Source organism: Desarmillaria tabescens, assembly GCF_030435595.1.
Source record: "Desarmillaria tabescens strain CCBAS 213 chromosome Unknown EV420scaffold_1, whole genome shotgun sequence".
Classification (NCBI taxonomy): Eukaryota; Fungi; Basidiomycota; class Agaricomycetes; order Agaricales; family Physalacriaceae; genus Desarmillaria; species Desarmillaria tabescens.
In genome coordinates, this window is record NW_026848300.1 from 660,980 (window position 1) to 686,759 (window position 25,780).

Genomic DNA, 25,780 nt, shown 5'->3' on the forward strand with positions numbered 1-25,780 from the left:
TTATAGTGCAAATATAGGCGAAACTTTATAGCTATCAGCATCAATACACACCATCCTCTATCACAAAAGATGTTCATCCGCGCTGATAAGGGCAATAGTTTTTTTTGTTCGCGGTTGGATAACGCACTTAAACGGTGTAGGGTGACTGAAGAACAAGAATTTAGCTGTTGCTATGACAGGCTGACAACGTATCACCTGCCTTATCGTTCCCGTGGTCTGCTCCACGTCGGGTTCAGTCACAACGCCTTCAGGAGAAAAATACTTTGAAACATCATACACTGCTAACGACATAGCAATGGAGATGAAAATCGAAGCATCAGCAAGCACTCGTCCTGTACAGTTTTGAGCTGGACTTGTTTGGCTAACATAGGGCGCTAACATTACCAGGACAGATACTGAAACTGTGTGAGTCATAAGCCAGAAAAGAGGTTCTATTGACATACCGACGACCAAATCCAAATGCCACGGTCCGCGGATCGGGCTCTGGCGTTGAACCAAGAAACCTTTCGGGCTTAAATTTAAATGGACTATTATATATCGCAGGATCATGAAGCATCTTCCTACATCCCGCCTATAAAATGATAATCAAAACGGCAGATCATGATCTACGTACCATAGATTTGCGACGATTAAAGACCCTTTCGGGATGAAATAGCCATCATACACATCATCTTCGATGGCTCTATGGGGTACCGCTGTTGCCCTTGGTTAGCAAGAAATAAGCGCAAAAGAAGGCCACAACAAACCTGTAGGTGTGACTGTATGCCATCGTATGACCTCCAGCACAAGGGCATTGATATAGGGCAGATGCTCTCGATCATGGAACCCAGGTAGCCTATCGCTGCCAACGACAGTGTCAATCTCAGCTTGCGCCTTGGCTTGTATCTCAGGGAACAGTGTCATGGCTTTGAAAAAGGCGTGGATCGATGATACAGTCTGGATTTGTCAGGAAGGAATGGACTTAGAGTTTATTTAGTAAGACTTACAGTATCTGCACCACCTATGAAGAACCCAGTGAGATAATTCTGTACCGGTGAGTGGCATACAACACACCGGAGTACAAGGATGCAGCAAGCCATTTAATGTCAAATTCTTCCTCCACACTTACTTGTCGACCTTCGAGCAGGCTCGAAACAAGAGATAAAGGAGCTTTTCCGGCCGCCTATATGCATCTTTGAGAACGAAATGTCGAATATCATAAAAATAGTCACAATTTGGGATTTCACAAAGTTATAAGGGCGGTCGACCATATTTTCGAGCGTCTCCGCCCATTCATTCGCCTTCTGCTGGAACCCAGCACCGGGAAACCATGCCGGTACGTGACGTACTGCACCAAATATTACTAAGGTGGTTTAGCTTATGCAATGGAGGCTTACAGGCCGGAATATGGTTGACCAAGAAGCCGCCAGGAGCCGTGGAGACAGAAAATTGGTCGGTGGCTTGATCGGCCAATGTGACAAAAGGGTCGTTTTCTTCCTCGATGTCGTACCCGTGAGAGATATGTAATATAATTGCCCCGGCGGTTCTGAAGAAAACAAAAGAGAGTACTCAGTATAGCATCCGAAATACCACGATACAATGGCGTACTTCCGAATGTGCTGCAAGAGGTTCTCAGGATGTGCCAATACACGCTTTAAGAACCTATGCGTCTCCCTCTCCTCGACTGGCAGGAACTGTTTCATGGTTGCTTGGTTACCGAAAAGTTGATGCGCGAGCCGTCGATAATTGCGAAAGCGTTTACCATAGGGAACGAGGACAAGGGTGTTCTTCCATCCGACCAGTTCGCCGCCCATCGGTATCGATGGACGGTCGGAATAGATGGAACTCTTCTTGTCAAGGAGATCCGTAGCGGTTTGTGCAGAGTTCAATACGATTAGACGTTGACCAAAGAATGCCACAGACGCTATGTTACCTGCAAACGACACGTCAGCCTGCGACGCGGACAATAAGTCAGTACACGTACCGTAAAGCTCGCCCCACTTGGCGAAAGTTAGCCATTCTTTCTCGGTCGGCATGTCAAGAAGATTCCCAATGAGCGGCAATTCTTTGGGTCCAGGGGGGAGGAGTGTCCTTCGAGTCTTAGTCACGCTAAAGAGACGTTGAATCAAAATCAACGCAGTGATAGCGGCGCAGACGTCGAAAATAACGAAGAGAGTAGACATGGTCAATGAGGAAGGGATACGAAGGAGCAGCGAACAGAAAGTATGCCGTATTATATGGAGATTCAAGATTATACATCTCACGCTAAGGAGACGTCCTTGTGATCATTGATCCATCTGCGAAGGGCTTCTATTACATATGAGGAGTGAAAAAATACCATCGGTATCCAACGGTGCCTGCGACCGAAGGTCAAGGCTTCCCATAATGAAGTATACCACTAGGACTTGGGTTGCGTGGAACAACAGTCGCAACACTCACCCCACCTGAAAGAATTCAAAAGTCAGCATCGCATTTGTGATAAGTGCTCATCACAAACTCGGAGGCAGACGGAACTTTGAGGCGGTCCCTCTAATTTCAGGTCAATTGAAATCGGATCTCCGCGTATCTTGCGGTTCTGCTTTCATGGTTAGCCCTTCTCGCACCAGCCAATCATGGGCTTAGAGTGGTCAAAAATAGCACTGCTGGCTGGAAACACACGAGATTATCTGTGTTCCGTCATACCGGGACCGAGAACGCGACAAGCTTAAGCGTTTCAGCACTGAAACGCTCGTCATTCATAGTTCTCCTAAGCCGAAACTTGTGGACAGTCTTGCGTACTGATGTAATCAAATGAGCAAAAGTCAAGGACCAGGACAGTTGATACCACAAACCTTTGCCTGGACCGTCGTCTGCATGACAAAAATACTCTGCTTGGCGGCTGACAAGACTTATTAATGCAGGTGAGTTTGTTCGACGTCTTGTTCAAGGGCAAATTAGGCGGCCAGAGTGGACAAACGGCGGCAGGGTTAGGAATATCATCTTGGGACAACTGACGAAACTAGCACATTGTTAGTTCTGTACCTGTTTGTTCGAAGTTTCTTTGGCTTAATTTCACGTTTCAAATCTGGGAGAGGAAGGGAGCACTTAGCAGGGTATACAGCCATGTAGATATTTTTGAGAAAGAAACGCAGTATCACCTATAGGATTCGTGCCAACGAGAAGAAGCAATAAAAATTCACAGGCACAGCGATTCTTTGTTAGCATGAAAAGAAACGTCATTACTCTGGTATTTATTCCCTGTATGGCTGTGGTATTCGTGTCATGAAGAGCGCACAGGAAAGTGCTGCAGGTGGCTCATGATTCGATTTCGCTCAAATCCCGACAGAAGCGCCAAAGCACTGCTAAAATGGAATGATCGGTCAATTATGCTTTCAGAACGAGACTTGACAATGTCCAGAAAATAAAGCCAATTATAACATGCAACCTTGCGCGCCAAGCATAGTTTAGTACATGCCATGGAAGGTAGGCTGAGACCTGCTTACACGCGGAAAACAATGTGAATGTGAAGGGAATTCCGCCCATCCTTCCCTTCATTGTCTTGACGCGCTCTTCCTCTGCAAATGTCATAGTCGACATAAATGATGGCTTTCAGAGCAAATTAAGTAGATTTCTGACCTTTCTTCTTCCAATATGGCCTAGTCGGTCGCGTCGGCTGGAAACTACCTGGACCTTCCTTACAACGTTCGGATGCGCCCAGGCGTTCACCTCCACTTAATTGCCGCCACATCGGGATTTTCGTGGCAACGCGACCACAACGGCTTGAGGATATCGTGTTTGGAGGGGAACAAGGTCGTGAGGGAAAAAAAGAAGGAGAAGGTGTAGACTCAAAGGCCAGATCGCCTGCACCATCTCCGAGGCAATTTTTCATCTACGGCCGTCCGTCTCCCGATTGCTCAATTTGCTAGTGGGCCACCTGCTAGCCATTATTGCATCACGAAAAGAACGCCGAGGAGGTCGTGCGACTCCAAAAAGGACATATCCTTTCCATGTAAAGATCCTTGTATCATCTCGGCCATCTGGGTACTAACCGTGAGGTCCCGAAAACGGGGACAAATTTTCTCCCGGTGGACTTCTTGCTTGCAGCACGACTGTTGTTGATAATACATCGGATTAAGCGGGGGTTATCCAACTAGTACTTCTGCGTATGGCATACGTTAATCCATCCGGTGCTAGAGACTCAAATAATGTACGTACTTGAATAAGATCATGTAAATGGAGAACGCCAGCGCGTTGTGAGTCAAGTTATGACTCGTATCAGTGAAAGATGGGAGGGTAGTTCTTGATGTATGAAAGCTCTCATACGAATACTGGCCCTGCGCCGGTCCGAAACTCGAACGAGAATTCCCTTCTACGTGGATGAAGGACAGGAATCGTCTACATGATGAAAAACTTCCGAGATCGGCGGCCCGACTTGATACGAACGGCTTCCAGAACTAGTGCTTGAATCTTCAGAATACGGATGCAGCGGTCAGCGGGTTGTAAGCGCCTGTCGTTGGACGCGACCTAGTTTGAGAGGACAAGGATTGTTCGGGTTGGAAGATGAAGAGCGTCCCTGAGATACCGACGTCTCCGGTTCTGCCAACGCACGAGTCACCAAGTCCGAGAATATTCTTATGAAAATTATAAGCTTGTGTATGACTAGTATAGTTGAAATAGATGCTAACCATAGAACAGCAGCGAAAAGAAAACCTGAACAAGCGCCACTGGGCACGCCAATTAACCGTCGACATTATGAAACACATTCCAACAGAAACACACGCAATGGCAGACTCCACAAGGACCAAGGAAATTTTGAGACTCTGGATAACTGCCGCAGAAGAAAATGCCTCCTTGACAAGGCTCTGAAAAGAAGCTACAGGCTTTCTCGTTCTGATACAAAAAACGAGGATATATGCGCTAGAAACGTATGAGAAACACGGAAAACGTTGCAGAGACTGGACAGATACCGGTTGTTATTAGTCCACTATGACAACTTGGAAGCAGAGTTATTTGTAGCCATCTCATAGTTATTCGCTGTTACTGCGAGTTCCGCGAGTATCTATAAAGCAGGCTCCCGGGCTAGAGCAAAGAAACACCATCACGGGCAAGTAAGATGAGTAGGCGTCTTTACCGCCAGTGGCTGCTCGAGAAATCACAAAGGAATATTTATCGCGGAAAGAAATCATTGTATAAGATGAATGCATGACTGACAATTCGCGCGCAGGACGAGATGAAGGTGACGGGAAGGTTCATGTCTACCGGCCCGGTGAAGCCCGCCTATGTCACCCATGTCACGAAGGTCACGACATCACCGTGGTCACGGTCACGATCCTGTAACGCGTTTCTGCTCTGCTCTTGTCTCTTCCTCCAAAGTGGATTTTCTTCTCTTTATCGGGGAATCTTACGTTTTTTGGAGACTATCGTGAAGGTGAGCTCCCTGCTAAATTCTTTTGTGGCTCGCTAAAAGATTTGTTTGATCCAGCGGCCCTTATTCCCCTTCCACCATGTCATTATTCGGCGCTACCAACACAACCACTCCGGCCGGAGGGAATCTTTTTGGGTCGAATGCTCAGCAGCAACCAGCCGCAACGGGCGGAGGACTTTTTGGAGGCAATTCCACCCAGACACAGACAGCCACTCCCTCATTGTTCGGTTCTACCAATACAGGTAGCAGCGCTTTCGGCCAAAATACTGCCTCCAACACGAACACTGGCTCATCGATATTTGGAAGTACCGCAACGCAACCACAGACGAACCAGAATAGCGCGTTCGCTTTGAAACCCAGCGTGTTTGGTCAGACAGGAACTGGGACAACGGTATCGCAACCGGCCCAATCAACGAGCAGTTTCTTCTCGACACCACCAGCTGGGCAGCAGAACCAGCAGAATCAGCAGGCTAAACCAAACTTATTCAATACAACGAACCCTTCATTCGGTGGTACCAGCACGTCAACAGGGACGAATCCACTGTTTGGATCATCCACTACGAGTCCCAATACCAATACTACCACCACTAACGCAAACCCTCTGTTTGGCTCAACATCAACCAATACAACCACCCAAAATCCTCTTTTTGGTTCCACAACGAATACCAACACTGTGAATCCCATGTTTGGCTCGTCGAGCACCACCTCAGCTCCCACAACTAATACCAACATCTTCGGTACTACCTCGACGTCGACTAACCCCATGTTTGGCTCATCTACAAACACGACTTTGGGCAATAGCACCTTGGGCACAAGTGCACTTGGAGGAAGTACACTTGGAACCAATGCATTTGGTGCACGACCTCAGCTGCAGTCAACCCTAGGAGCCAACAGTCTCCTTAAAAGCACGGCCCCTGCTTCCCAGCAACAACTCGTCGACGCACAAACCCAATTTGCCAAACTATCACAAAAGATAGAATCGATCGCCAACGCGTGGAACCCAAGCTCCCCCCAATGTCGTTTCCAGGTAAGCCTTTAACTGCTGTTTTATGGACATGGTTGTAACCGTCTTTAGCACTATTTCTACAATCTCGTCGAGCCCAATCAAGTTAACATGTACGGTCGTCCTCCGAACGCCACCAATGACGCGTTGTGGCAAAAAGCCGTCCAAGAAAATCCTGATCCATCTTGGTATGCCTTCTATTAATCCGGTTGGATGCAGCTGATCCTATTCGCACAGTCTTGTGCCGGTCATTGCAAACGGTTTTGATGATCTACGGCAACGTGTAGATGGCCAATCAGAGCAAGCTACAGCGCACAAGGGAAACATCAAGGTCAGTATGTGTGCTGGATTTCCTCTTTCCTTGCTTTATATGACCTTTCTCTAGGATCTACAAAAGCGCCTTGCCGATCTCCAAACCCAGCATTCTACCAACACCATCTCGCGTCTTGCACGATTCTCACAAACTCAAATACAGCTCGCGCAGCGGATAATGGCGCTGGTACAGCACCTGCATCTCCTTATTCCGACTGTACGGTCATCTGCGATACGACCGGAGGAAGAAGAGTTATTTGCCAAAATAGAATCAATAGAGGAAGAAGTAAGGGGAGGGAAAGGAAAGATGAAAGCTAAGCTTGACGAGTTGTGGGCGGTGTTCGGCGCTCTTAAAGCAAGAGAGGAAGGTATTCGGGAGCGAAGGAACGCTGGCGACTGGAAGGTCGATGAGGAAGGGCTGGCTAGGATTGCTCAAGTTGGGTTCGCCTTCTTCATGTCTTGTGCGGTACTGATTGCCTTGTCTCCGTCGTAGATCCTGTCAGAGCAACAGAATGGTCTAGCATATCTCACCACGATCTTGCAGAAGAATCTGAAGGATCTTGGCGTCATCATGGGGACGGGACCGACTATTACTGCGGGTGATGACTCGATGGAAGGTGAAAATTTATGGACGTCAACTAGTACACTCAGAGCAAGCACACTGCGCTGATTATCTTCACTGTCGTTGCCTCTAATTTATTCTTCTTGTTTCCGATTGTGAAGAAATTTGTGTCCATCTACATGGTAATTACAGCACATTACATACCTAAGAGCTTCGCCTCGGGCGCTTCTAGATCTCATCAAGCCGTCTCGCCCACCAGTTTCTCTACAATCTCGACCGCCCGCTTGAACTTGGCCTTATCTTCATCGGTTGCCTGCACTATGCTCGTACCGCCTCCACATCCCGAGGGGCCTCCATTCTGCCACATCAGATCCTCGCTACCCCATGCGATGCTGATGTCCATGCCGTAGATGTCCTCACTTCCGGGAGGTGACTCGGTGGGGATCTCCTTGAGGATCCCATGCAACTCGTCGACGAGCGCATCGGTCTCAGCATCGTGCTGGATCGACTTGGGCGCAGCGCTAGCCAGACTCGGAGTGCCGATCTCGCGAATCGCAGAGGTAATATTGAGCTCGTCATGATTCAAAGGACGAGTGAGGGTGAAGATTGCGCTTGGAGTGGGTGGTGCGAAACCGCCAGTGATTCCTGTGTACTATGTAAGAAACAACCAGGTGTAAATGATGATAAGCACCTTTCTGAAGCCTCAGTGAATACTCTGTGGGTGCCATTATTAAGGTAGTGGTTGCTGTGTAAGACGAGCTGATAGTGCATCTGGAGGTGATTGCCTAATATAGGCCTGTGATCCACTTGAATTCCGTACCAAGCCAAACTCCAAGCCAACAAAATCTCTTCGCTCAGAAGCTACCTAAGGTTACATTTACACAAATGAATGAAGAAAATAATAGAAAAAAGGAGACAGCATTATCAGAAATAGTATAACGTAGATGCAAATCATATGTTACACATGATACAAGCAAAAAAACAAGAAGCTTCAAAAAAAAACTTGCAGCTGGTATAATTGTATGTTCATGAACCTACGTCTCCCACTCTCGTCAACGCAACACGACGTTTCTTTTTCGGAGGCTCGGGGGTTTGGTCCTCCGTAGCACTCTCTGGCCCTGTCGTCGTTTCTCTCTCTCGTTTCGCAGGGAAGACAAAATCGCCTGCAAGCTGAACAGATGCATCTCCACCATCGACACTCGCTGCTGGTGTAAGTGGCTCGCCTTTCGTCATGGGTGTAGTAGTAGTACTAGAAGCAAACGGCAGCGGCACACTTCCAAAGACGGGTGTGGCGATGGGCGTCCCCGCTCGAGAACTCGTCGATGCGCTCCGACGGTGTGACGGAGACGGTGTTATATCCAATGGCACTGAATGTTGATGTGCAATCGACTGAAGCTGCAGCGCTTGTTGCTGGGTAGGATATGCTGGAAGGATTTCGTCAAACACAATCAAAGTGCAGTATCCGTCCCTCGACGAGAGGATAAGACTTTGACCATCTGGAGACCTAGTAGAAAGAACTATTAGCTCACGATTATTACTTGATAAAACACAGAAGCTCACCAACTGGCATCTGTAAACTCGTCGTAATGAAGTTTCGTTAACAGGCAGATGGGTCCAGCCTGCTGTGTATCATAGATCGCCACAGAATCCATCGTGACTACTGCGAACAGCATGCGATAAGGAAGGGCGAAGACAGAACCAGACGTTGACGCCACACTATTTCCTGATCCTACAGCCCCGACGTGTATCGGCGTACCAGGTTTGGAGGCCGCGGGTGTAGGAGGCCGCAGAGCGGTCGCGTCCAGCGGTGATATCGCAGGAGAAGCCACGAGGTTAAACATCGAGGCGGCCGAGCTGCTCGGAAGCATAGGTGCAGGCGCAGCAATTTTCTGCTGAGACGACACAGGCTGCGTTTCTGACGCAGATGTCGCAAGTTCGCCCACAATGTTGACTTCCATTGAACCTTCCGCATTTTTTCCCTTCTCCAAAACCGCGGTCTTCGGGCCTGTCTCCCCACCAACGCCACTCACACCACCCCTCAATTCAAACAGAACTGGACTAAACCGGACACCCACGCTCGCCTTCTTATGCCCAGGTAATTGCGCAACGGGAGGTCGCGCAAAGTTTGCACGTGTGTAGATATACACGCAAGAATTCTTGTCCGCTTCAACACTACTATCTTCTGCGCTGTCTGTTGCCTTCGCTTTTCGGCCGCGTTTCGTAGCTTCGTCGTCCTTGACCACAACTTCTGGGTCCTCAAACTGTCCAGCGGGCGTCAAAAGTAAACCGCCGTCCGGGCTGAACGTTAACCGGCGGAAGAAGTTGGTATAGCTTTCGTCACCATACAGGCCGATGTTCCCTTCACCAACGGCATGAAGCCAGGGCATGGGTGTGGCTGTCCTGATAGCCGGAAGAGGGGGCATAGGACTGGGGGACCGCCCACCAAATCGGCTGCTCATACTGAAGGCCGGAGAGGAAGGCGCGTTAGAACCGCTGAACGAAGACCGTCGAGAGGAAGGTTGAGGCATTCCCTTCTCAGCTGCTGGACCTGGGGGAGGAAACATAGTAGGGAACAAAGGCGTCGACGCAACTGACGTGGCGGGGGTGAGAGGTGTCAATTCTTTATTAGCTATAACCGGAGTGGCAACTGGCGGTATAACAGGCGTAGGCGCTGACGTCGACCAGAGTGCGGGGCCGTCTTTTTCATCCAGAGCGGACTCTGCATCACTTGTGGTGCTTTCACGTCGTGCTATGTGCGGTCGAGTGGCCTGCCTTCCTCTTCCATCCTCACTGACAATGCTGGATGTGCGACCATGTCTCCGACTTCCCGTTAGGCTCATTTCTCTGTTGCGGCCGACGGCGTGGACTTCGAAATGATTTCTGCTCGTGTTGATACGATACACGTGCATAGAGTGGTCAGAGGATTGCGTGGCTATGTACTCATTGAGAGGGTCCCAAGAAACGCCTTGCACGTAGTGGTTATGCTCTGCTATTTCGTGCACACATTTCCCTGCAGAGATGGTGAATCAGTACCAGAAACATCCAAATTCTGGGAGGTAAATTCTTAGGAACACGTTTGAAAAGAGCCGTGGGCAACACGAACCGAGTCATATAGAAAGACGTGGGAGGCCGGTCGACAGGTACGTCGCGGAGACACAGATAGGAATCAGAACTTACCGTCATTGGATTGGAAGACCCTGGCAGCATTGTCTGTACTTCCAGCTATTATGTATTCACCCGTTGGGCTCCAGGCCAGATCGTAAACTTGCATGGCAGTGCATCTAAGAAGTCTGAGCCCAGGGAGGTGGTTGTGTTCGACAACACGTACCTGAACATACACCGTACCCTCCAGTATTCCTTCTCATTTTGTAGTTCTTCGGTGCTCAGATCACTGCCGTACGTAGATGCTTGTGGCGTCGTGGACGGAGACCAGATGATGACCATGCCGTCTAGATACTACTTCAGCCACGGACAACACGTTCAACTAGACCAACATACCGTCGCCAGCAGAGGCAATGAGCTCGCCTTGGTGCAAAATATCTTTAGTTAAACAGAGATATTCTACTACTGCTTCACCCACCGTTGGGACTCCATCTGACGACGTTCACCGCTGCTGAATGCCGACTCAGAGTGGCAAGATATTCGACGCGTGGAGGTCTTGGCGCGGTCACTTGTGACGGCAAGGGAAAGGAAGGATCTGTCGGCCGTATACTGGGATAAACCATCCATACCTTCGCGTACAATAAATAACGAGCAGATATATTGCAACACGAGATGCGCACCCTGACGTGGTTATCCTCGCCGCCTGTCGCTAAGCGATACCTCTGCTCAGCCCACCTCTCCGCCCACTCAAGATTGGGCTCTCCAGAGGCGTTTCCTGTCGGCCGAGCCTTTTTGAACGAGGGAATAGGTTGAAAGTCGCACGTTGAGATAGGCTTTGAGTCGTGCCAACGGATCTCGAGCGTACGAAAACGCATTTTTCGACGCCCTCACACTCAGCAGAGCAGTACGATACGCGAACAGGGGATAAACGCGTAAATGAAGAAGAGGAGAACAACGAAGGTGGTAGAAGAAAGGAAGGCTCTGGCATGTAAGAGCACCAAAATGTCCGATAGGCGAGCCCCATATTTGGGAAATTCGATTACATAATCGACTTTTTGGTCCAGATTCCGGTACCAATATTTCAATACAAGTCCCAAAATAGATCTTCCGACGATACCGTACTACCTCGCTTGCTACTTACTTGAACCTCGTTCCAGTGCTATGCTCACAGCAATGGTAAGATTGTTCTGTTAGTAAGATAGATAGCAATCGCGCCAATAGTGATATATAAGTAAAGGCCAACGAAACTCAGAGCTTATATATAGCGTATTGTGAGGAACCACTGAGACATACTCGCAGTTTGGAGGAAGATAGATCCGACCTCGGTTGTTTCTATTATCATTTACCCTTTCACGTACTTCCCCTGACGCTGGCCCGGGCAGAGGGTCAGTGGATTCACTTATAATAGAGTCGTGAATAGCCTGAGAGCCCAAGAAGACGGATCCTGTCTTTTTCAGAACACGGCAGATGAGCAGGTCCTGGGAAGGCGACAACTAAGCGGCTGGGAATTTGATGCACCATACGATTCCCCGCCTCCTCTCCACCAAGCTGACTGTCGAGGACGAAGCAGATTCGAAGGTTGTAGCATTTACGTTCCAGGACACTGCGTATCTTGTCGCTAATGTTGGCTCGGTGTCAGTATGATGTGGAGAACTGACAGCAGCATCCCACCCGAGCTGTCAACAATCTATTCTGCTAATCGGCCGACATGAATCGAAAAATTCCAAGGAGAAGCTGCATTAACTCACATAAAACATGAATATTAAACCAACGACATGAAACTATTAATGGTCTAGAAGCCCTTCACTGAGTGCATCGTTTGCGATCAAGGCTGGATGACTCAGGCGAGGGCTCTTGTGAGAGAACAATACTAACCCAGAACATATCTAGCCCAAGGCTGCGTTCCATGCTAAGCACGTCTACTCATCAACGAATCCGTCTGACAAGGCCTGTTTTTACTCCATTCACAGAACCATTGATAGCGAAGGATTCTAGGACCGAGCCAGACATCACACCTCCATACCAATGCCGAGATCACAAATGAATGGGGCAATGCAAGCACAAACACAAAAACGACTCGACACAAAGGAACGGACAACAGATTCATTTATTTAAATGACAGAGGTCGGCAACTCGACCTAAGTGCAATTGACGCGAGCCTGGCGCAAACTTTGAATATATAGTCTTTGTGGACTTTCGTAAGAATCAAACCTTCGGCGTAGACAGAAACAGACGCGAAATCTTATTCACCTAATACGCCAGCACGGAACTGTTCAGCGATGAGTGCACACTCTCAATAAAATGAATATGACTTCGTGAAACAGATGAGAAAACGAGTTTCAATAATTTTTGTTGCAACTCCGAGGTTACGCAGTTTGGTGGATTGACGCAACCACATGCATAAAAACATACAGGCATGAACATACGGATTGCATAAGTAGCCGACGTCGCCCATATCACCGAACGCACCCAAACTCCAGCAGTACGGCAGGTAGCAGATCAGAACTGTCATGGAATGGGTATGAGTATGTTTATGCGACCAGGTCAAACAGCACTCACACGAAGAGGAGTGAAGAACCACTTGTTCTTGCCCGACACATACCGTTCCTCAAGCAACTTCTTAATCGTCTTCTTCGAATCTTCCCGCTGCGTTGGCTCCTTGAAAGTGTCGGAAGAAACAACACCCTTGAGGCCTTCCAGCTCAAGTGCGTACCGTGTAGGGAACAGGTGGGAGTAGTTGACAACCTACACCCTATCAGACACCATTTCCAAACTAGCCCAGTCACAACGCACCTTGATGAAAGGCTTGACTTTACTCCGCAAAGCCAACTTTTTTTGGCCCATTCGCCTCGTCACCTTCCTGGGGTAACGCTCAATGCCGGCGACGATTGCGTGGGGGTAGGGGCGCTCTTTTGAACCCTCATCGTGCTGCTTGATGACCACTACCTTCTTTCCCGCCTGCCTTCCGTGGAGTACGATGGCAACCTGATGTATCGTCAATACATAAACCCTTCGACGCGCCGCAAAGGCTTCTTTACCTTGCCAGGTTTGTATACTGAGAAAATAATCAGTAGATGCCATTATCCAGTGTAAATTAACTCACCTTTGACCATTTTTCTTGAGGGTTATCGACGGCGACGAGACTTTTCGAGACTTTGTGGTTGTTTGGAAGGGAGGACAGTCCGGCTATTGCCGGGTGCTAGCTAGCAAAATAAGGTTCATCATCACCTCGGACCTATATATTATGTAATGTCCATCAAGCCGGTTCCCGGCTTCGACGATGACTACTTATTGAGGTTCCGAACTAGCTTGGAATTCGTGTCGATAGGGCTTCAAGCGGATAGATAGGTTCAGGTATGTTCACATCGTCAATCCTACATTTCGTGCGGCATGGGGAGTCTGTTGTGACCCGTGATCGTCGGGCCGCCGTCCGCCATGGTGATCGCGCCATCACCCCGATTAAGAAAGATCAACGTTTCTAAGATGGTCTGTCTGCGTCACGCGTCAACTTCAAGGAGATCGAAGAGATTGACGGTCTATTGTTCCACCTTTTTCTATTCCTGTCGTGATTCAACAATATGCGAGCCATCTACCCACAACTCTTCTCGTGTGAAAAGGGTCTCGATCATGACAGTGGGAGACGGTACTCTTACGTCTAGGGCATGCTATCCTACCAAAACATAAGGTCCTATCAGCCACAATTTATCCTTGCTTTTGTCGCACTAACGGAGACCCAGCATGCAACTGGGTTGGCTCTACTCGAGGCATGCTCTCGCTGTGTAGAAAACTCCGTAACGGCAGGCAGCCTACCCTCGATCAATGTAAGTCGTATACATGCATGAAGCCTAGAAGTTCATTGCGACAGCTTGGCAATGACATGGGCCAGCGCTTGCCAATAGCTTTTACTGTGTTCTTTCAAGTTGTGGATAAATAGAAGTCAAGCAAAAACAATACTACCGCCGATAGGCCTTAGGATTAGACTTTTTAGAACCCCTGCTAATCCTGATATATATAGCTTCAAGGTCTTGTGTCTCGCAGCAGCACTGTTGTAGGGTGTAATTTTGACGCATCCACATGGAGATGAATGATGGTTCTCTTCTACAGCACCGTGGTCCTCGAACACCACCCCACATCCCTGCCACTGATCATGGCACAATTTCTTAAAACAGGTTACCATTAACGTTTGCCTTCGCACATGGTAATAAAAAAATGAAGGTAAAATATGCTCAGTGGAATAATTCAGAATAAACTATTCTTCTATTCCATTTTGCATCAACATGTTCGCATGGAGATCATGTCCGCGCGGCCCAGAAAAAAGTCAAGGGATAACATGGTGGCATACTGAGCGGGTATGTACTGTAACCGATATATATAAGGAACGGGTGTTAAATGAATGACTGAAGAGCCAAAAAAAAAGTCCGAAGCGTTCATTAAGAAGAACAACGTCTGAGGAGAGGCTCATCAACACACTTTAAAGGCCGATGTTAACTGATAAGAGAATAAAGTCAGAGCATGGAAGATGTCAATGAAAGGCACATACTGGGAGTGCAACCAATGGCAATAAGTCCATTAAAACTGTTGTTTTCACAACAGACGGTTTGCGCTGAGCTGTAAGACACATCAACAAATTTTCAGGTGATATTAAAGAATTCAGAAGCATACCAAGAGTTTCCTCCGATACCAATAACGGAGAGCGGCGAGCAGGTCAGGCCAACGGGAACATCGGCGCTACCAAGGTTTATACCAAGCAAGCCCAAAAGCGTGGCAACCAAGCCACCGCTTTTTGAAGACTGGACGGAATCGCAGCATTGGACAGGTCCCGTGGAGCATTGGCTAGGTGTGCCGGAAGGACTGTTACGCGCAACTGCAGGAAGGAGTCAGACCAGCATCAAGGAACTACATTCGAAGAGCAATGTACCTCTGGTTGGTGACCTTACAGTGGGAGGCAAAGGCGGAAGACCACGAGCGAGCCTGTCAGCATTGGTCTCCCTACTAGGAAGGGCAGCTGCGAAGGACGCAAGGAGGACAACGATAGAGAAAAAGACGCTGGCGAACTTCATGATGAAGATGGGGAAAACTTTTGGAAAGAACGCTTCAAAAGATCTAGGGAAAGATGACGGGAAGAATGAATGTCAAGCCTGTAGGATATTCTTTAAAGCCTTTTTATATTCGGCAGCGCGAATGTGCGAAAAGCTTGTCATGGCTTGCCGTAACAAGGCAAGGAAGTTAAAATTGGCGGTATTCTCGATCTTGCCCTGTTTGATGGTTCGCCACCATCGGTTCTTTGGCAGCAGTTCTCCGTCCTCGGCAGGCTGTACAGCATTGCCGTATTTCCAAGAGATTGTTACCTGAACTGTCACTCCATAGATCAACAGAGGAACACACCTTCCCAGAGGACGCGTGGTAAAGGTCTGGTTAAACGGGGGTTTAGGGCTTGACAAAGCACTGATATTTTCTTGATGTGCCGTAAGAGAAGCGAAGGGAGGCGAATAATAAGTTATCGTTGCTGATGCATTTTGATTCGTGCAGTTCCTTTCACTGTCGAGAATGCTTTGCATGGCCGCGGATGGAGTCAATAGAGTTGATTCGTCATATCCCGCCCCGTCCGTTGCCACAAAGTCAGAGTAGAGTTAAACAGTGTTCTGTGGAACTCGCCCCCGACGCGTTCAGGGTTTTCCCAGGGATGTCAGTATCGATCTCGGCTGAAATAATAACGGGATATGCAATGATTGGATCACCCGCAGGAGCATTCATTAAGACTTTCCATTTTTGCACCACAACGGTCGGTCCAGAAGAAAAGTTTAATAATGAGTAGTTCCGTCTCAAAGAATAAGAAAGGGCTGTTACGATTTAGTCGCTAAAAGAGGGGGAAATCCTTTTGCAGCGCTGGATTTTTGGTTGATTTCGCATAGGAGATGAGTGTTCGCATCGTCACACACAATCAATCTATTTGCGAGAAGCGGGCAGTCGCACGCCGAGCTGCGGGGGACCGGGGGTATGTCAGGTTTTTCGTTGCCCCCGTCGGTGAATCAATGTTAACGCGCCAATCGCAAGGTACGGAGAAGCACCTTATGACAGAAACGGATGATAATACAACGCCACCGGAAAGCCCATCCCGTTAAATAGTATCGATATAACATGATTCCATCATGGAAAGTTTTTTGGTAGACTATTGACGCATCGCATGCACCAAGTTGCAGAAAATGCTTGAAGCCTGAAGAGATAGAGAGGAGTCGAAGTTTTCCACGCGGTCACACAAGGCCTTTGCCCGTTCTGGTGTGTGATCCGGGATATCCTTGAGCACCATATGATAGATCTTTGTGAGTTATTCTGAGCTTCCTTGAAACAAGGAGATCATTGGTAGGCTTGATGGAGAAGAAGCGGTCGAAGATGAGATCAAAGGAGATTTGCGATTAAAGGCCCGACCCTGCGCAACATATCCAAACAACTGGTCTTGTTCATCATCTATTCTCGTCCGATTTTTTACTAAATTACCGATTGAAGATGCAAGTTGTTCATTTTTTTTGTTTTTATTAGGCAAGAATGTCGAGGCCAGCCCCTGTGCGCAACAGAATCCCACTGTAAAAAGTTTTACTTGGAAATCCAGCGCAGAAAGAGGTGAAGGTGTGTTCGGGTCAGCGCTTTTTGACGGCTACAATCTACTGTGTTCGTTCCTCGTTCGAGACTGTTGACAATGGATGAAAATAGGAATACCATACTATATAGACCATCGCTAACCCTAGGGGGTGTGCGGAACCGTAAACTTTGTCCTTCGGCCCTTGGTGATCGGCGGCTGGACTCAGCGACTACTATTCAAGCGTTGCTTTCCGGTTACAGGGAGAATGCTTTACCCGCAACATTGTGTTCTCTCAATGGAGCCACACTTGTTCCGATGCACAGAAGGTTTGCCTCCATTGTTAGTATGTGTTAAGCAAAAGAAACCGATAGTTCTCTTCTATGTAGGAAACCCTAGCCTCATCGATTATTGTGCATATCATCTCCTTGGAGCCCGCCGGGGACCATGGCTGCAATGTGGCCGCGTCATTTTGTACCGGGCCGCCTTGGAGATGATTCGTCTAATTGGACTCTCAGCTGAACGTTCACCTCAAAGCCAGTACCGTCTTCCTTTCTTCTAGAGTATGTCTAGGCTTGTACCCCAATTCCTGAGGATCTAACTGGGCTTCGTATTTCAAGTGATACCACTCTACATAGAGGACCGAGAGCAGTTGGCGCCGACATACGGATCTCCGTGATTGACATCCGCCCGCAATCACCGCCCATAGTACCAAACTGTAAAACCCGGGAGAAAGTATGCATTAGTCTCTTTTCCGACCTTCCTTTCTGATTTGCACGACATGAAAATGGGGGGCCTTTCATCCGTTGGTCCTTGATTATCTGCGTCCTCTGACCTCTGAGTGACAGATAAATCGCGAGCATGTCACAGATCAGGTGACGTCGTGACGCGACGTGTCAGTAATATTTTAACTTTTCCTTGCTCAATGCACAGTGACTGCCAGAAAGACGTTCACAGAAAGGCCCTCAGATCTTGTTTATTTTTGTACCTACTTCAAGCTCTCTCGCCCGAAACTCAGATGTCTTTTAAGCCTTCCAATCCCCTTTGTCCCCGAGGTTGTACCGTACTTTTTTTTCTGTAGTTCGGATTCCTTCTTCATTACTATTGGATTGCACAATCGTCCCTCCATCTCATGTTAGGATTGGTGCCGGAGATGTCCTCCATATCTACTTTACTACTTCCTTTACTCCATTGGACTCTTACGTGACTATCGATTAGTTTGTCTTGAGGCCGGGACCAAATTCTCACCGAATTCATTTCGAGCGGTGCCTATACATGATAATATTACTGGTGAATTAATTTTGAAATCAACCTATTTTTGACGCTCCTGCTCAGCTGGCTTGCTTCATAAGATGAAGCCCTCGTGTCCGAGGGGCACTACTAAGGATTATTGTTAATTTTATTGAATGTTATGCCCATCATACGATCGAAAGATAAGAAAGAAGTCATGATTTTTTGTCTTTTATGTTTATGAGTGGATGGTTTCTGGCAGTGAATCACCCATGGAGAATAGAATTTCTTATATTCGTTGCATCCTTCCAGCAAATTGAGGCGCTTGAATATCAACACCGTCATCGGTCCCTTCTAAGGATATGATCCGTCCATCATGCTAACACACCAGTAAGGGCTCTATTCTCGAATGTTTTCCATCATTCGATTATTTCGAAAGATACTAGACGAAGGTTATGCACCATGCGTACGTTGGGCTGCAAGAGTGGCGGTCACTGTCATGACGTCAGATACTCATGCATACATCATGGCAGCAAGGTTATTTCGACACATCCCTTTATTGTTGACATGCTGCGCATGCTCTCCGACTCGTACACCGAAGCCGATTAAATACAGTCTTATTTCAGTCAGTAAAGTCCTGGTACTAAGCGATACGGAACGTCATTTGCCCATTTCTCCCACTTGTCCCCAAATTCCCTCTTCAGAAAATCGTCTTCGCTTTTCACTCTCATCAACACGGAGAGAACAGCGATAAGCATACCGAATTTCCAGACTGCAACCACGGACATCCCTAGCACGGAATTTAACACCCCACTTTCCCTTATCCACGAGCCGTCTCCTAGATGGATACTCGTAATGCCTATGAAAGCCATCACCATTCCGGCATACGCTGGATGGCGAACGATAGAGTAGGCGCCCGATGTGACAAGTTCGTGGTCCGACGTACGAGTGATCTCGAAAGTGAACGCGCTTCCTAGCTTGCGATAGCAATGACACCGTAGCCATCCGCCTCCGACCGTCAAGATCACAAACAGTATAAATGATAGTGAAGGGGAGACGGCCTGGACAGTCTGGTGGCTTGATGGGACGAAGCGGGAGTGGCTTTCGTCGAACTGAGGATAGGATAAGAGGATGGTGAAAATTTCCGCCAGACATGCAATCCAATACAACACCTACACATATATATTGTCTCATTAGTTTGAAAGAAAGTCAATCCTCCAACAACGTACAAGAAAGCAAAGTGTTGGCCTGAGGCCAAAAGCCTTCTGGCTAACCAAGCTGTTTGCTATCGTCTCCCCTATGGAACAAAAACCCTTCTGCGGTACGAAATGCGCGGATCGTGGGGGAGACTTGGTTGGCGATCTCATACTGACATGAACGGCGTAAGTAGCGGCAAGGTGCAAGAAAATCTTCGCGCAGTAAAACATTTTCTGCGGGGCGTGTAGACAGTGAGAATAGAGAGACATAGACGCGGCGCGCTTAAGAGGCCTCCGTGTACATCCACTTGTACGTATGCCTGCGTAAAACAGAGAGTCGCAAGTCCTACAAGCAACAGCTCTACTATTCAAAGGGTGCGCGGGGATACAAACGAAGAAGTTCCAATACACCTAAATGGAGTAGCAATTGCTCCTCACTCATCGGCATCCACAGAACCAGATATCCCTATCCGGGATACGAGACGCCCTGAAGTGGTGAATGCGGTATCCTATGACGAGCCCGAAGAAGCGTGGGACACAGAACTGCGAACCGCACGACCGAGAACTCTCAGAAGACTCGACCTGTGAACGGCATCGGATAAGATACAGCACCGCTAAGACACCAACGAGGTCGAAATTTCTCATTCCTAGTCAGTCAAGTGTATTGCCCTCCAGGATCCACAGCGGTGCATCAGAGAGCGGCAACACAATAGCCTGCAGATGACCAGATCTTTTACACGCTCAATTTCCGGAGAAAGTCCGCGAAGGTCGTTGTCTCGGTCACGCTGCTCGTCCTGGAGAATGCCGCGTTACCAAGTGGTGCGTCTCGAATAACCGAATCGTTCCTCTGCAGTGCGTAAGGCCATGACGAATTTCCAAGACATGCCATTGCTTGAGACTGATCCGCTAAAGCGGCTGCACAGCAATGACGCCACTCAAGGATCATCAGCCAAGAGCGGCAGAGAGCTTCCTTGTTCACGCCTTGTCATGCTCTTTCGAAGAAGAGATGGGTCTTCGATACACTTCTGGACCCGTCAACCATATATAAATATATCCTATAGCCTCCGTCAATGCGGCTCAGGTCACAGCCAGTAATGGGGCCACGATGGACGATCACACCTTGCGATGTATTCAGTTTTCCGTTGAGACCTAGATTGTGCAGGATCAGTTAGATAAGAGAGGAGTGCTTTAAAGGCTTGTTTTGGCTTAGCATGAAACAATACTGGTTCCGGAGGCGAACCGCGCATTCTGAACCTTATTCCGAGGCTCGTAAAAGCACGTACGTGCCTCTCGAACCACCAGAGCGAAGCTGATCCCATGACACGTCAACCTTAAGTAATATACCGAAGCCCTCTTATCAGAGTAAGGGGAACTGAAGAGACGCAGACCTAAGAAGGCACCGAAGACATGAGAGGAAACAGAAAATATCCTAGGGCTTGTCAACGAAGCTCCAGCGAGGCACAGCTGCGCTATTGACCGGTTATAGCCCGTGTCAGTCACGAGACAGAGATGAACAATCCAAGTTTCCTGTAAGACTTCCCTACTAGACTCAAGGCATAGACTCGAAGCGTGTAGAAAGAAGTGCTGTATGCTCACATTAGGTAGGCGGCGCTGGCGCGAAGTCCTCCGGAATTGAATCCCGTCATCGACTTCGAAAAATAATTACTCGTTAGCGACGCACCTCTATGTGGCGGATCCACTGCTCCTATTCTGAACTTGAGTATCATGATAAGTCTAAAAGAGAAGATGAAAACGATTTTCTCCTACAAGGACTAGAGCTGAAATGCTGACGACCTCCGCTTGAGCCGAAGATCCGTCAGTGATTGAACATATCCTGAATATAAACAAGGGTTCGTCCAATCGTTGAACGGTTCGGTGCCTTAATTTTGAGGAAAAGACGACGTCAGAGGTAGCGATGACTTGTTTCTCGGCAGTGGATAGTGCCTGGCATGAGACGCATTATGCGAACAGTCCTGTGAATACTGGCTGTCTAAATGAATACCATGATGATGATGATGATGCTCGGGAACTAGAGATTGCATCCCTGCATATGAACGATAGGAGGACTATTTGTGGAGCTTCACAGACCTGTTGCGTTGCAAGAATTAATTACTACAATATTATTTTGAAGAGACTTACCACTTGTGTGTTCTCTACGGGAGCGATCCTCGAACGATCATGGCCCTGTGGTGGCACATCACTTTTCATTTCGCTGGCTATATGTAGCTTGCTCAGATCAGTCCTCGATCAGACTATATCCGCAACCCGAGCGTTGACAGTACGTTAACGCCCTCGTCTGAGTGAGCGGCTTTCAGCGAACCTGCAATAGTTGTCTCGCAAAATTGCATAGCCGCCAGCGCCAGCGCCACGGCGCTTCTCCTGACAATTCTCCTAGTCCCGCTTAAACACGAGGCGTAGAAAATATCCGAGGGGCATGATAACAAGAATAGTCTGTAAGGCTCCGGGATTCTGACAGCTGGCGACGCGGAGTTCGAGGAGGATGGTAAGGATTTGAAGGGCTGCGAAATTTTCCCTGTAGGAAGACAAAGATAAGTTACGACGAAATCGAGTGGCTCTCCGGACAGCGAACCAAAATTCGGAGTCCGAAGAACTGATAATATCAGGTTCAACCATAAGACGAGGTATTATGCCGTAACAGATAGCTCCTCGGGCCCATGCGCGCTGCCTGTACAATTTGTGAGAATAAAGGATAGCTCGAGAGTAAATTTCAAGTTGTCATTTTCTTACATTTCGAATGTTTTTCCCCTCCGTGTTCCCGTTCTTACGGCCATCAAAAAAGTGCGAGCCGCCAACTGCTACCGCCGGACGAATTACATCTGCTGAAACAGACCTGAATGCTCCTGAATGAATTTTCACAAAGTCGGGCCCGAAGAATTGATTCTGCGATTGATGAATGGCAATAGGATTAGCCCCAGATGCTTTTGATCATTTCTGGTTGACGGCCCTGGACCGTGGTGTACACCGAGTGGTACGGCAGGCAAATGGCTGGCGTCTGGCCAGTAAACGGAAGTCCCAGAAACCTTGGCAGACATCTTACACCATTAAGACAAGATCCTCGGAGGTTTTCCTGGATTTAACAAGGTCCCGAGAAGGTAGACTCTGTCGAGGGACCTGGCCTGGTATACGTACTACTAGATGTCTTCAATAACTTCCTAGTCAGACGGTCGTTCTACATTGCTACAGCGGAGGTAAGCGTTCTGCATTGGAACGAGAAATAAACCAACCTTTGTTACTCTACATGGTAGTTGCTTAGAAAGGAGCTAAGCGGACCGGCGGCGTCTCGTCTCTTGATCTTCGACCACCATCATCTCCAGTGGCCTTCGATTGCCGTTGTTCTGCCATTCCTTGTATACTGAAAAACGTCTCAGGAAAATGTCGTAAATGGTTGCGCTGATCACTACCGAGCCTCGCTTGTCAAGCATTTTTCATTCGGTATGACAATCGGGCCACCATTCGCTAGCACAACTAACTGTACAAGGCCGCCCCGGGCTCGTTACAAAAATACAAAACCTTGAATGGCTCTCTTGTCAACGTAGGGTATGCTCAAGTTCACTTACGTAGCTTCTGGTGGAATATGCAAGGGTCATTTCAAGCGGCGCCTTCAAGATTAGCTCGTGGACGGTCAGTTTTACACTGGGCTGGGTTGCACAGGTTCATACACAGAAAGAGTAGACGCTGGGAAGTTTCCGTTGTTTCTTTTATGTTGGCTACCTGACTGTTCGAGCATGCTAGTTCAACACTGTCCATCAGTTTGTGACGCGCCGTCTCCTTGATTCTTTTCATCGAACCCCCCGAAGACTGGCGCTGTATATAACTTGGCCGAGCGTTCTGCATAATTCGCCATCTATCTGTCTACGTGATTCTAGCTTTCCATCAAATCCCCGAAGGCTGGCGCTGTAGACAATCTGATCTGCCGTGCAAGCTGGTCTTACTATTCGTGTATCAGGCTCAGCGGTATATAATCCTATACTGCATTCCAAATAGAGCAGGTCTCCTCTTCAACCATCCCACGCTGCTACTACTTTGGCTTTGTACATAACGTCTCGTTATACTTTCGATGCACAAGAAGCCCGCTTCTTCCATTCTCGCACACCTCGCCGCTGTTCTTGTCCATCGAGAAGGGGTGCAAAGCCCGTACTGGGTAACGCGGATCGCCGGTTATGACAATGATCAATACAAGGCCTTCAATGACCCTTACGTGACTCTTCTCTGCAGATGAATTATATGATGAGACTGGATTTTTGAAAACAAGAAAGCGATGGGTATCCAAGTGTTAATACAGAATCGTAGACAATAACATGCGCGTATTACGACGCGGTTGAGCAATAATCATCTTCAGCCGTGGTGTCAATCAGAGTCCATAGACCTGGTAGTCGTATTCTACGGCGGAACCCCAAAAGGCAGGCTTGCAAGCTCCAACCTTAACTTTGCCACAACCACCGAGATTATATGCGTGAACTTTGGAGGTCCCAGCTGCGCTCCATTCTGGAAGGCCAGGTGGGTTGGGATGCCCCGCGCAGAGAAACGATTTATACCGCTGTTGAATTTGAGAAATCAGTTTCGTATGCGCCTGGTCAGGGTTGGATACGGTGCCGAACTGCAGACACAAAAAAGTTACTACAACGAAACACTAGGCCAAGTAAAAATATACCACAATCTCAATGTCGTCCGAGTGGCATACCGCTCCGTCTTCCTGACAGAACGGGATATTCGCATTGCTATAATAGTGTGCACCGACAGTGAAGAGTCCCACATACGCAGCGCCTCCGTTACCAGCCCAATTTCGTGCCATTGTCCAATCAGGACATCTCCATACGTAATCCGTCCCGAGTTTCACCAGGAGATCACGCGCGTCAGATGCGTTCGATTGGTAGTAACTCGACGATGCGACTGTTGCAGTTCTGTCGGCCCCCAGCAATTCAGACACGACGGCATCAAATGATGTCTGGGGTACGACATCGGGAAACAGGTCGTAGATGGTGGCCGCAGCTTCATCAAGGACGGAGGTGATGAGGATGGATTTTGTGACGGTGGGATATTTGGCAGTTGAGTCGAGTGGCGTGGTGATAAGGGTGTTATCCCGTACGGGTCGTATGGGTATCACGAAGCTCGCTGATGCGTTGATGGCGGATGCGTTGTTGTAGAGGATCGACTGTGCTTCTAGGATCTCGTCAATAGTTAGAGAATCCCAACAGGAGGAATCTGCCGAGTCGCAAACGATGAGCTGGTTGTAGTAACTCTGCAGAGTCTGCTGAGTAGAAACATTGAGGAATCCGTAGTTCTGTGGGTCCCTTAGCAAAGGTTAACTGGGGGGGATCTGTGGCGCAACACATACCATAGGATCAGACTGTATGATTGCAGACTGGAACAGTGACGACGCCGAAGGAACAGCAAGCAGAGTGCGAACCATCATGGCACCCGCGCTCTGACCGGCGAGTGTAATTTTGGAAGGATGTCCTCCGAAAGATGGCACTATCGTTTGGAGAAATTTCATGGCATTGATCATGTCCTTCACAGCGAGATTCGTGTTACCGTCCGGGGACATAAATCCGAGCTATGATTGTTAGTTTCAAATGACGCGAATTCAATAGCAGCGAAACTCACAGCTCCCAGGCGGTACTGCACGACCGCGACGATGGAGTTGGTGGCGACAGCAAGTATAGAACCATCCAAACCGTAGTCACTGGCGAATCCTTCGGTGAATGAGCCTCCATGGATCCTGTTCCACTGTGTGAGATTCAAACTACGGTGATACCGGGTATCTGTACGCACCACATAAACGTTGGAGCATCATTGCATCCTGATACAAGGAGATTCCTGGGAACATACAGCACCATGGACAAGCAATCCTCGGAGTACGCCGACGCGTCCAACGTGTCTTGAGGACAGGCAAGAGGCATCTTGTTAGCATCAGTGAATCCATTTCTGCAACAGAAATCTGAAATCAACACTGCCTGATGTTGGGAAAACATCACTTACGGCAACGACCATGTTGAGACAACCTCAGACTCTTTCCATCTTTCTGCAGACGCGTATTTGACTGAGAATCTGACCGCACTACCGTTTACGACGCCCTCTGCGGTTCCCAACGGTGTCTCCTCGTGTTGATGGTGGGGAAAACCGCCTGATACGGAACTGGCCCAGGCGAGCAACCCGCTGACCACTAAGAGCCAGAAATATGGACCCATCGGCTCGGGTGGAGGACTTTATGAGGAAGACGATAATGAAGGTGCTCTCTAGTTGGATAAGGCCATTCTCCAACAATAAAGAGAAACGGAAAGATGTCGGCAAGGAATGGGTGCTGTTGACCAATTGTTTTCGTCACGATTCGCTTCCGTTTACTGACTCTCACGGCGGTTATGCCGGACCGGTACCATTAGTTTGCGCATATTTGACC

At 48.3% G+C, this 25,780-nt stretch overlaps 8 protein-coding genes across 8 annotated transcripts; 1 reads left to right on the forward strand and 7 right to left on the reverse strand.

Annotated features, from left to right (window-relative positions):
• Positions 1–21: 21 nt before the first annotated feature.
• EV420DRAFT_16942 (cytochrome P450) lies at positions 22–2,445 on the reverse strand. Its single transcript, XM_060479388.1, has 12 exons — positions 1,964–2,445; positions 1,588–1,912; positions 1,377–1,525; positions 1,212–1,327; positions 1,054–1,162; positions 987–1,000; positions 747–936; positions 614–695; positions 444–560; positions 385–395; positions 200–332; positions 22–145 (listed from the first exon to the last, which is right to left on the reverse strand). The coding sequence occupies exons 1-12, from the start codon at positions 2,160–2,162 to the stop codon at positions 61–63; spliced, it is 1,530 nt and encodes a 509-aa protein (XP_060339032.1). The 5' UTR covers positions 2,163–2,445; the 3' UTR covers positions 22–60.
• A 2,846-nt stretch (positions 2,446–5,291) lies between these two features.
• Positions 5,292–7,389, forward strand: EV420DRAFT_1493265 (nucleoporin complex subunit 54-domain-containing protein). Its single transcript, XM_060470767.1, has 6 exons — positions 5,292–5,386; positions 5,441–6,410; positions 6,459–6,574; positions 6,624–6,717; positions 6,772–7,134; positions 7,192–7,389. Exons 2-6 carry the CDS (start codon positions 5,463–5,465, stop codon positions 7,366–7,368), a joined length of 1,698 nt encoding a protein of 565 aa, XP_060339033.1. The 5' UTR covers positions 5,292–5,386; positions 5,441–5,462; the 3' UTR covers positions 7,369–7,389.
• Positions 7,390–8,032, reverse strand: EV420DRAFT_1493269 (uncharacterized protein). The gene is made up of 2 exons (XM_060470768.1): positions 7,952–8,032; positions 7,390–7,905 (listed from the first exon to the last, which is right to left on the reverse strand). Exons 1-2 carry the CDS (start codon positions 7,986–7,988, stop codon positions 7,499–7,501), a joined length of 444 nt encoding a protein of 147 aa, XP_060339034.1. The 5' UTR covers positions 7,989–8,032; the 3' UTR covers positions 7,390–7,498.
• On the reverse strand, positions 8,033–11,453 carry EV420DRAFT_1493271 (WD40 repeat-like protein). Its single transcript, XM_060470769.1, has 7 exons — positions 11,043–11,453; positions 10,841–10,991; positions 10,759–10,785; positions 10,589–10,709; positions 10,438–10,541; positions 8,821–10,270; positions 8,033–8,764 (listed from the first exon to the last, which is right to left on the reverse strand). Exons 1-7 carry the CDS (start codon positions 11,235–11,237, stop codon positions 8,287–8,289), a joined length of 2,526 nt encoding a protein of 841 aa, XP_060339035.1. The 5' UTR covers positions 11,238–11,453; the 3' UTR covers positions 8,033–8,286.
• Positions 11,454–12,906: 1,453 nt separating this feature from the next.
• Positions 12,907–13,475, reverse strand: EV420DRAFT_1633665 (ribosomal L27e protein family-domain-containing protein; the record flags this gene model as incomplete). The annotated part of the gene is made up of 4 exons (XM_060476218.1): positions 12,907–13,107; positions 13,156–13,347; positions 13,401–13,417; positions 13,466–13,475. 4 exons carry the CDS (start codon positions 13,473–13,475, stop codon positions 12,907–12,909), a joined length of 420 nt encoding a protein of 139 aa, XP_060339036.1.
• Positions 13,476–14,691: 1,216 nt separating this feature from the next.
• On the reverse strand, positions 14,692–15,847 carry EV420DRAFT_17277 (hydrophobin). Its single transcript, XM_060479859.1, has 4 exons — positions 15,281–15,847; positions 15,025–15,226; positions 14,903–14,970; positions 14,692–14,850 (listed from the first exon to the last, which is right to left on the reverse strand). The coding sequence occupies exons 1-4, from the start codon at positions 15,420–15,422 to the stop codon at positions 14,834–14,836; spliced, it is 429 nt and encodes a 142-aa protein (XP_060339037.1). The 5' UTR covers positions 15,423–15,847; the 3' UTR covers positions 14,692–14,833.
• A 2,945-nt stretch (positions 15,848–18,792) lies between these two features.
• EV420DRAFT_1472505 (uncharacterized protein) lies at positions 18,793–19,593 on the reverse strand (the record flags this gene model as incomplete). The annotated part of the gene is made up of 2 exons (XM_060469056.1): positions 18,793–19,338; positions 19,396–19,593. The coding sequence occupies 2 exons, from the start codon at positions 19,591–19,593 to the stop codon at positions 18,793–18,795; spliced, it is 744 nt and encodes a 247-aa protein (XP_060339038.1).
• A 4,009-nt stretch (positions 19,594–23,602) lies between these two features.
• On the reverse strand, positions 23,603–25,705 carry EV420DRAFT_1493290 (alpha beta-hydrolase). Its single transcript, XM_060470770.1, has 6 exons — positions 25,363–25,705; positions 25,156–25,308; positions 24,988–25,102; positions 24,719–24,937; positions 24,035–24,664; positions 23,603–23,980 (listed from the first exon to the last, which is right to left on the reverse strand). The coding sequence occupies exons 1-6, from the start codon at positions 25,569–25,571 to the stop codon at positions 23,735–23,737; spliced, it is 1,572 nt and encodes a 523-aa protein (XP_060339039.1). The 5' UTR covers positions 25,572–25,705; the 3' UTR covers positions 23,603–23,734.
• Between the last annotated feature and the right edge of the window lie 75 nt (positions 25,706–25,780).

Coding starts and splice junctions, on each gene's coding strand:
- EV420DRAFT_1493290 (XM_060470770.1), bottom strand. CDS start 25,571: ATGGGTCCATATTTCTGGCTCTTAGTGGTCAGCGGGTTGCTCGCCTGG. Junction 25,103..25,155: donor GATGCTCCAACGTTTATGTG/GTGCGTACAGAT, acceptor ACAGTGGAACAG/GATCCATGGAGGCTCATTCA. Junction 24,938..24,987: donor TGCAGTACCGCCTGGGAGCT/GTGAGTTTCGCT, acceptor TAACAATCATAG/CTCGGATTTATGTCCCCGGA.
- EV420DRAFT_17277 (XM_060479859.1), bottom strand. CDS start 15,422: ATGAAGTTCGCCAGCGTCTTTTTCTCTATCGTTGTCCTCCTTGCGTCC. Junction 15,227..15,280: donor TGTAAGGTCACCAACCAGAG/GTACATTGCTCT, acceptor TCCTTCCTGCAG/TTGCGCGTAACAGTCCTTCC. Junction 14,971..15,024: donor GGTATCGGAGGAAACTCTTG/GTATGCTTCTGA, acceptor TGTGTCTTACAG/CTCAGCGCAAACCGTCTGTT.
- EV420DRAFT_1493265 (XM_060470767.1), top strand. CDS start 5,463: ATGTCATTATTCGGCGCTACCAACACAACCACTCCGGCCGGAGGGAAT. Junction 6,411..6,458: donor CCCCCCAATGTCGTTTCCAG/GTAAGCCTTTAA, acceptor AACCGTCTTTAG/CACTATTTCTACAATCTCGT. Junction 6,575..6,623: donor GAAAATCCTGATCCATCTTG/GTATGCCTTCTA, acceptor CTATTCGCACAG/TCTTGTGCCGGTCATTGCAA.
- EV420DRAFT_1493271 (XM_060470769.1), bottom strand. CDS start 11,237: ATGCGTTTTCGTACGCTCGAGATCCGTTGGCACGACTCAAAGCCTATC. Junction 10,542..10,588: donor AGGGTACGGTGTATGTTCAG/GTACGTGTTGTC, acceptor CAGACTTCTTAG/ATGCACTGCCATGCAAGTTT. Junction 10,271..10,437: donor GGTCTTCCAATCCAATGACG/GTAAGTTCTGAT, acceptor CCATCTCTGCAG/GGAAATGTGTGCACGAAATA.
- EV420DRAFT_16942 (XM_060479388.1), bottom strand. CDS start 2,162: ATGTCTACTCTCTTCGTTATTTTCGACGTCTGCGCCGCTATCACTGCG. Junction 1,526..1,587: donor CTCTTGCAGCACATTCGGAA/GTACGCCATTGT, acceptor TGTTTTCTTCAG/AACCGCCGGGGCAATTATAT. Junction 561..613: donor TTAATCGTCGCAAATCTATG/GTACGTAGATCA, acceptor GGCGGGATGTAG/GAAGATGCTTCATGATCCTG.
- EV420DRAFT_1493269 (XM_060470768.1), bottom strand. CDS start 7,988: ATGGCACCCACAGAGTATTCACTGAGGCTTCAGAAAG. Junction 7,906..7,951: donor TTCACTGAGGCTTCAGAAAG/GTGCTTATCATC, acceptor CATAGTACACAG/GAATCACTGGCGGTTTCGCA.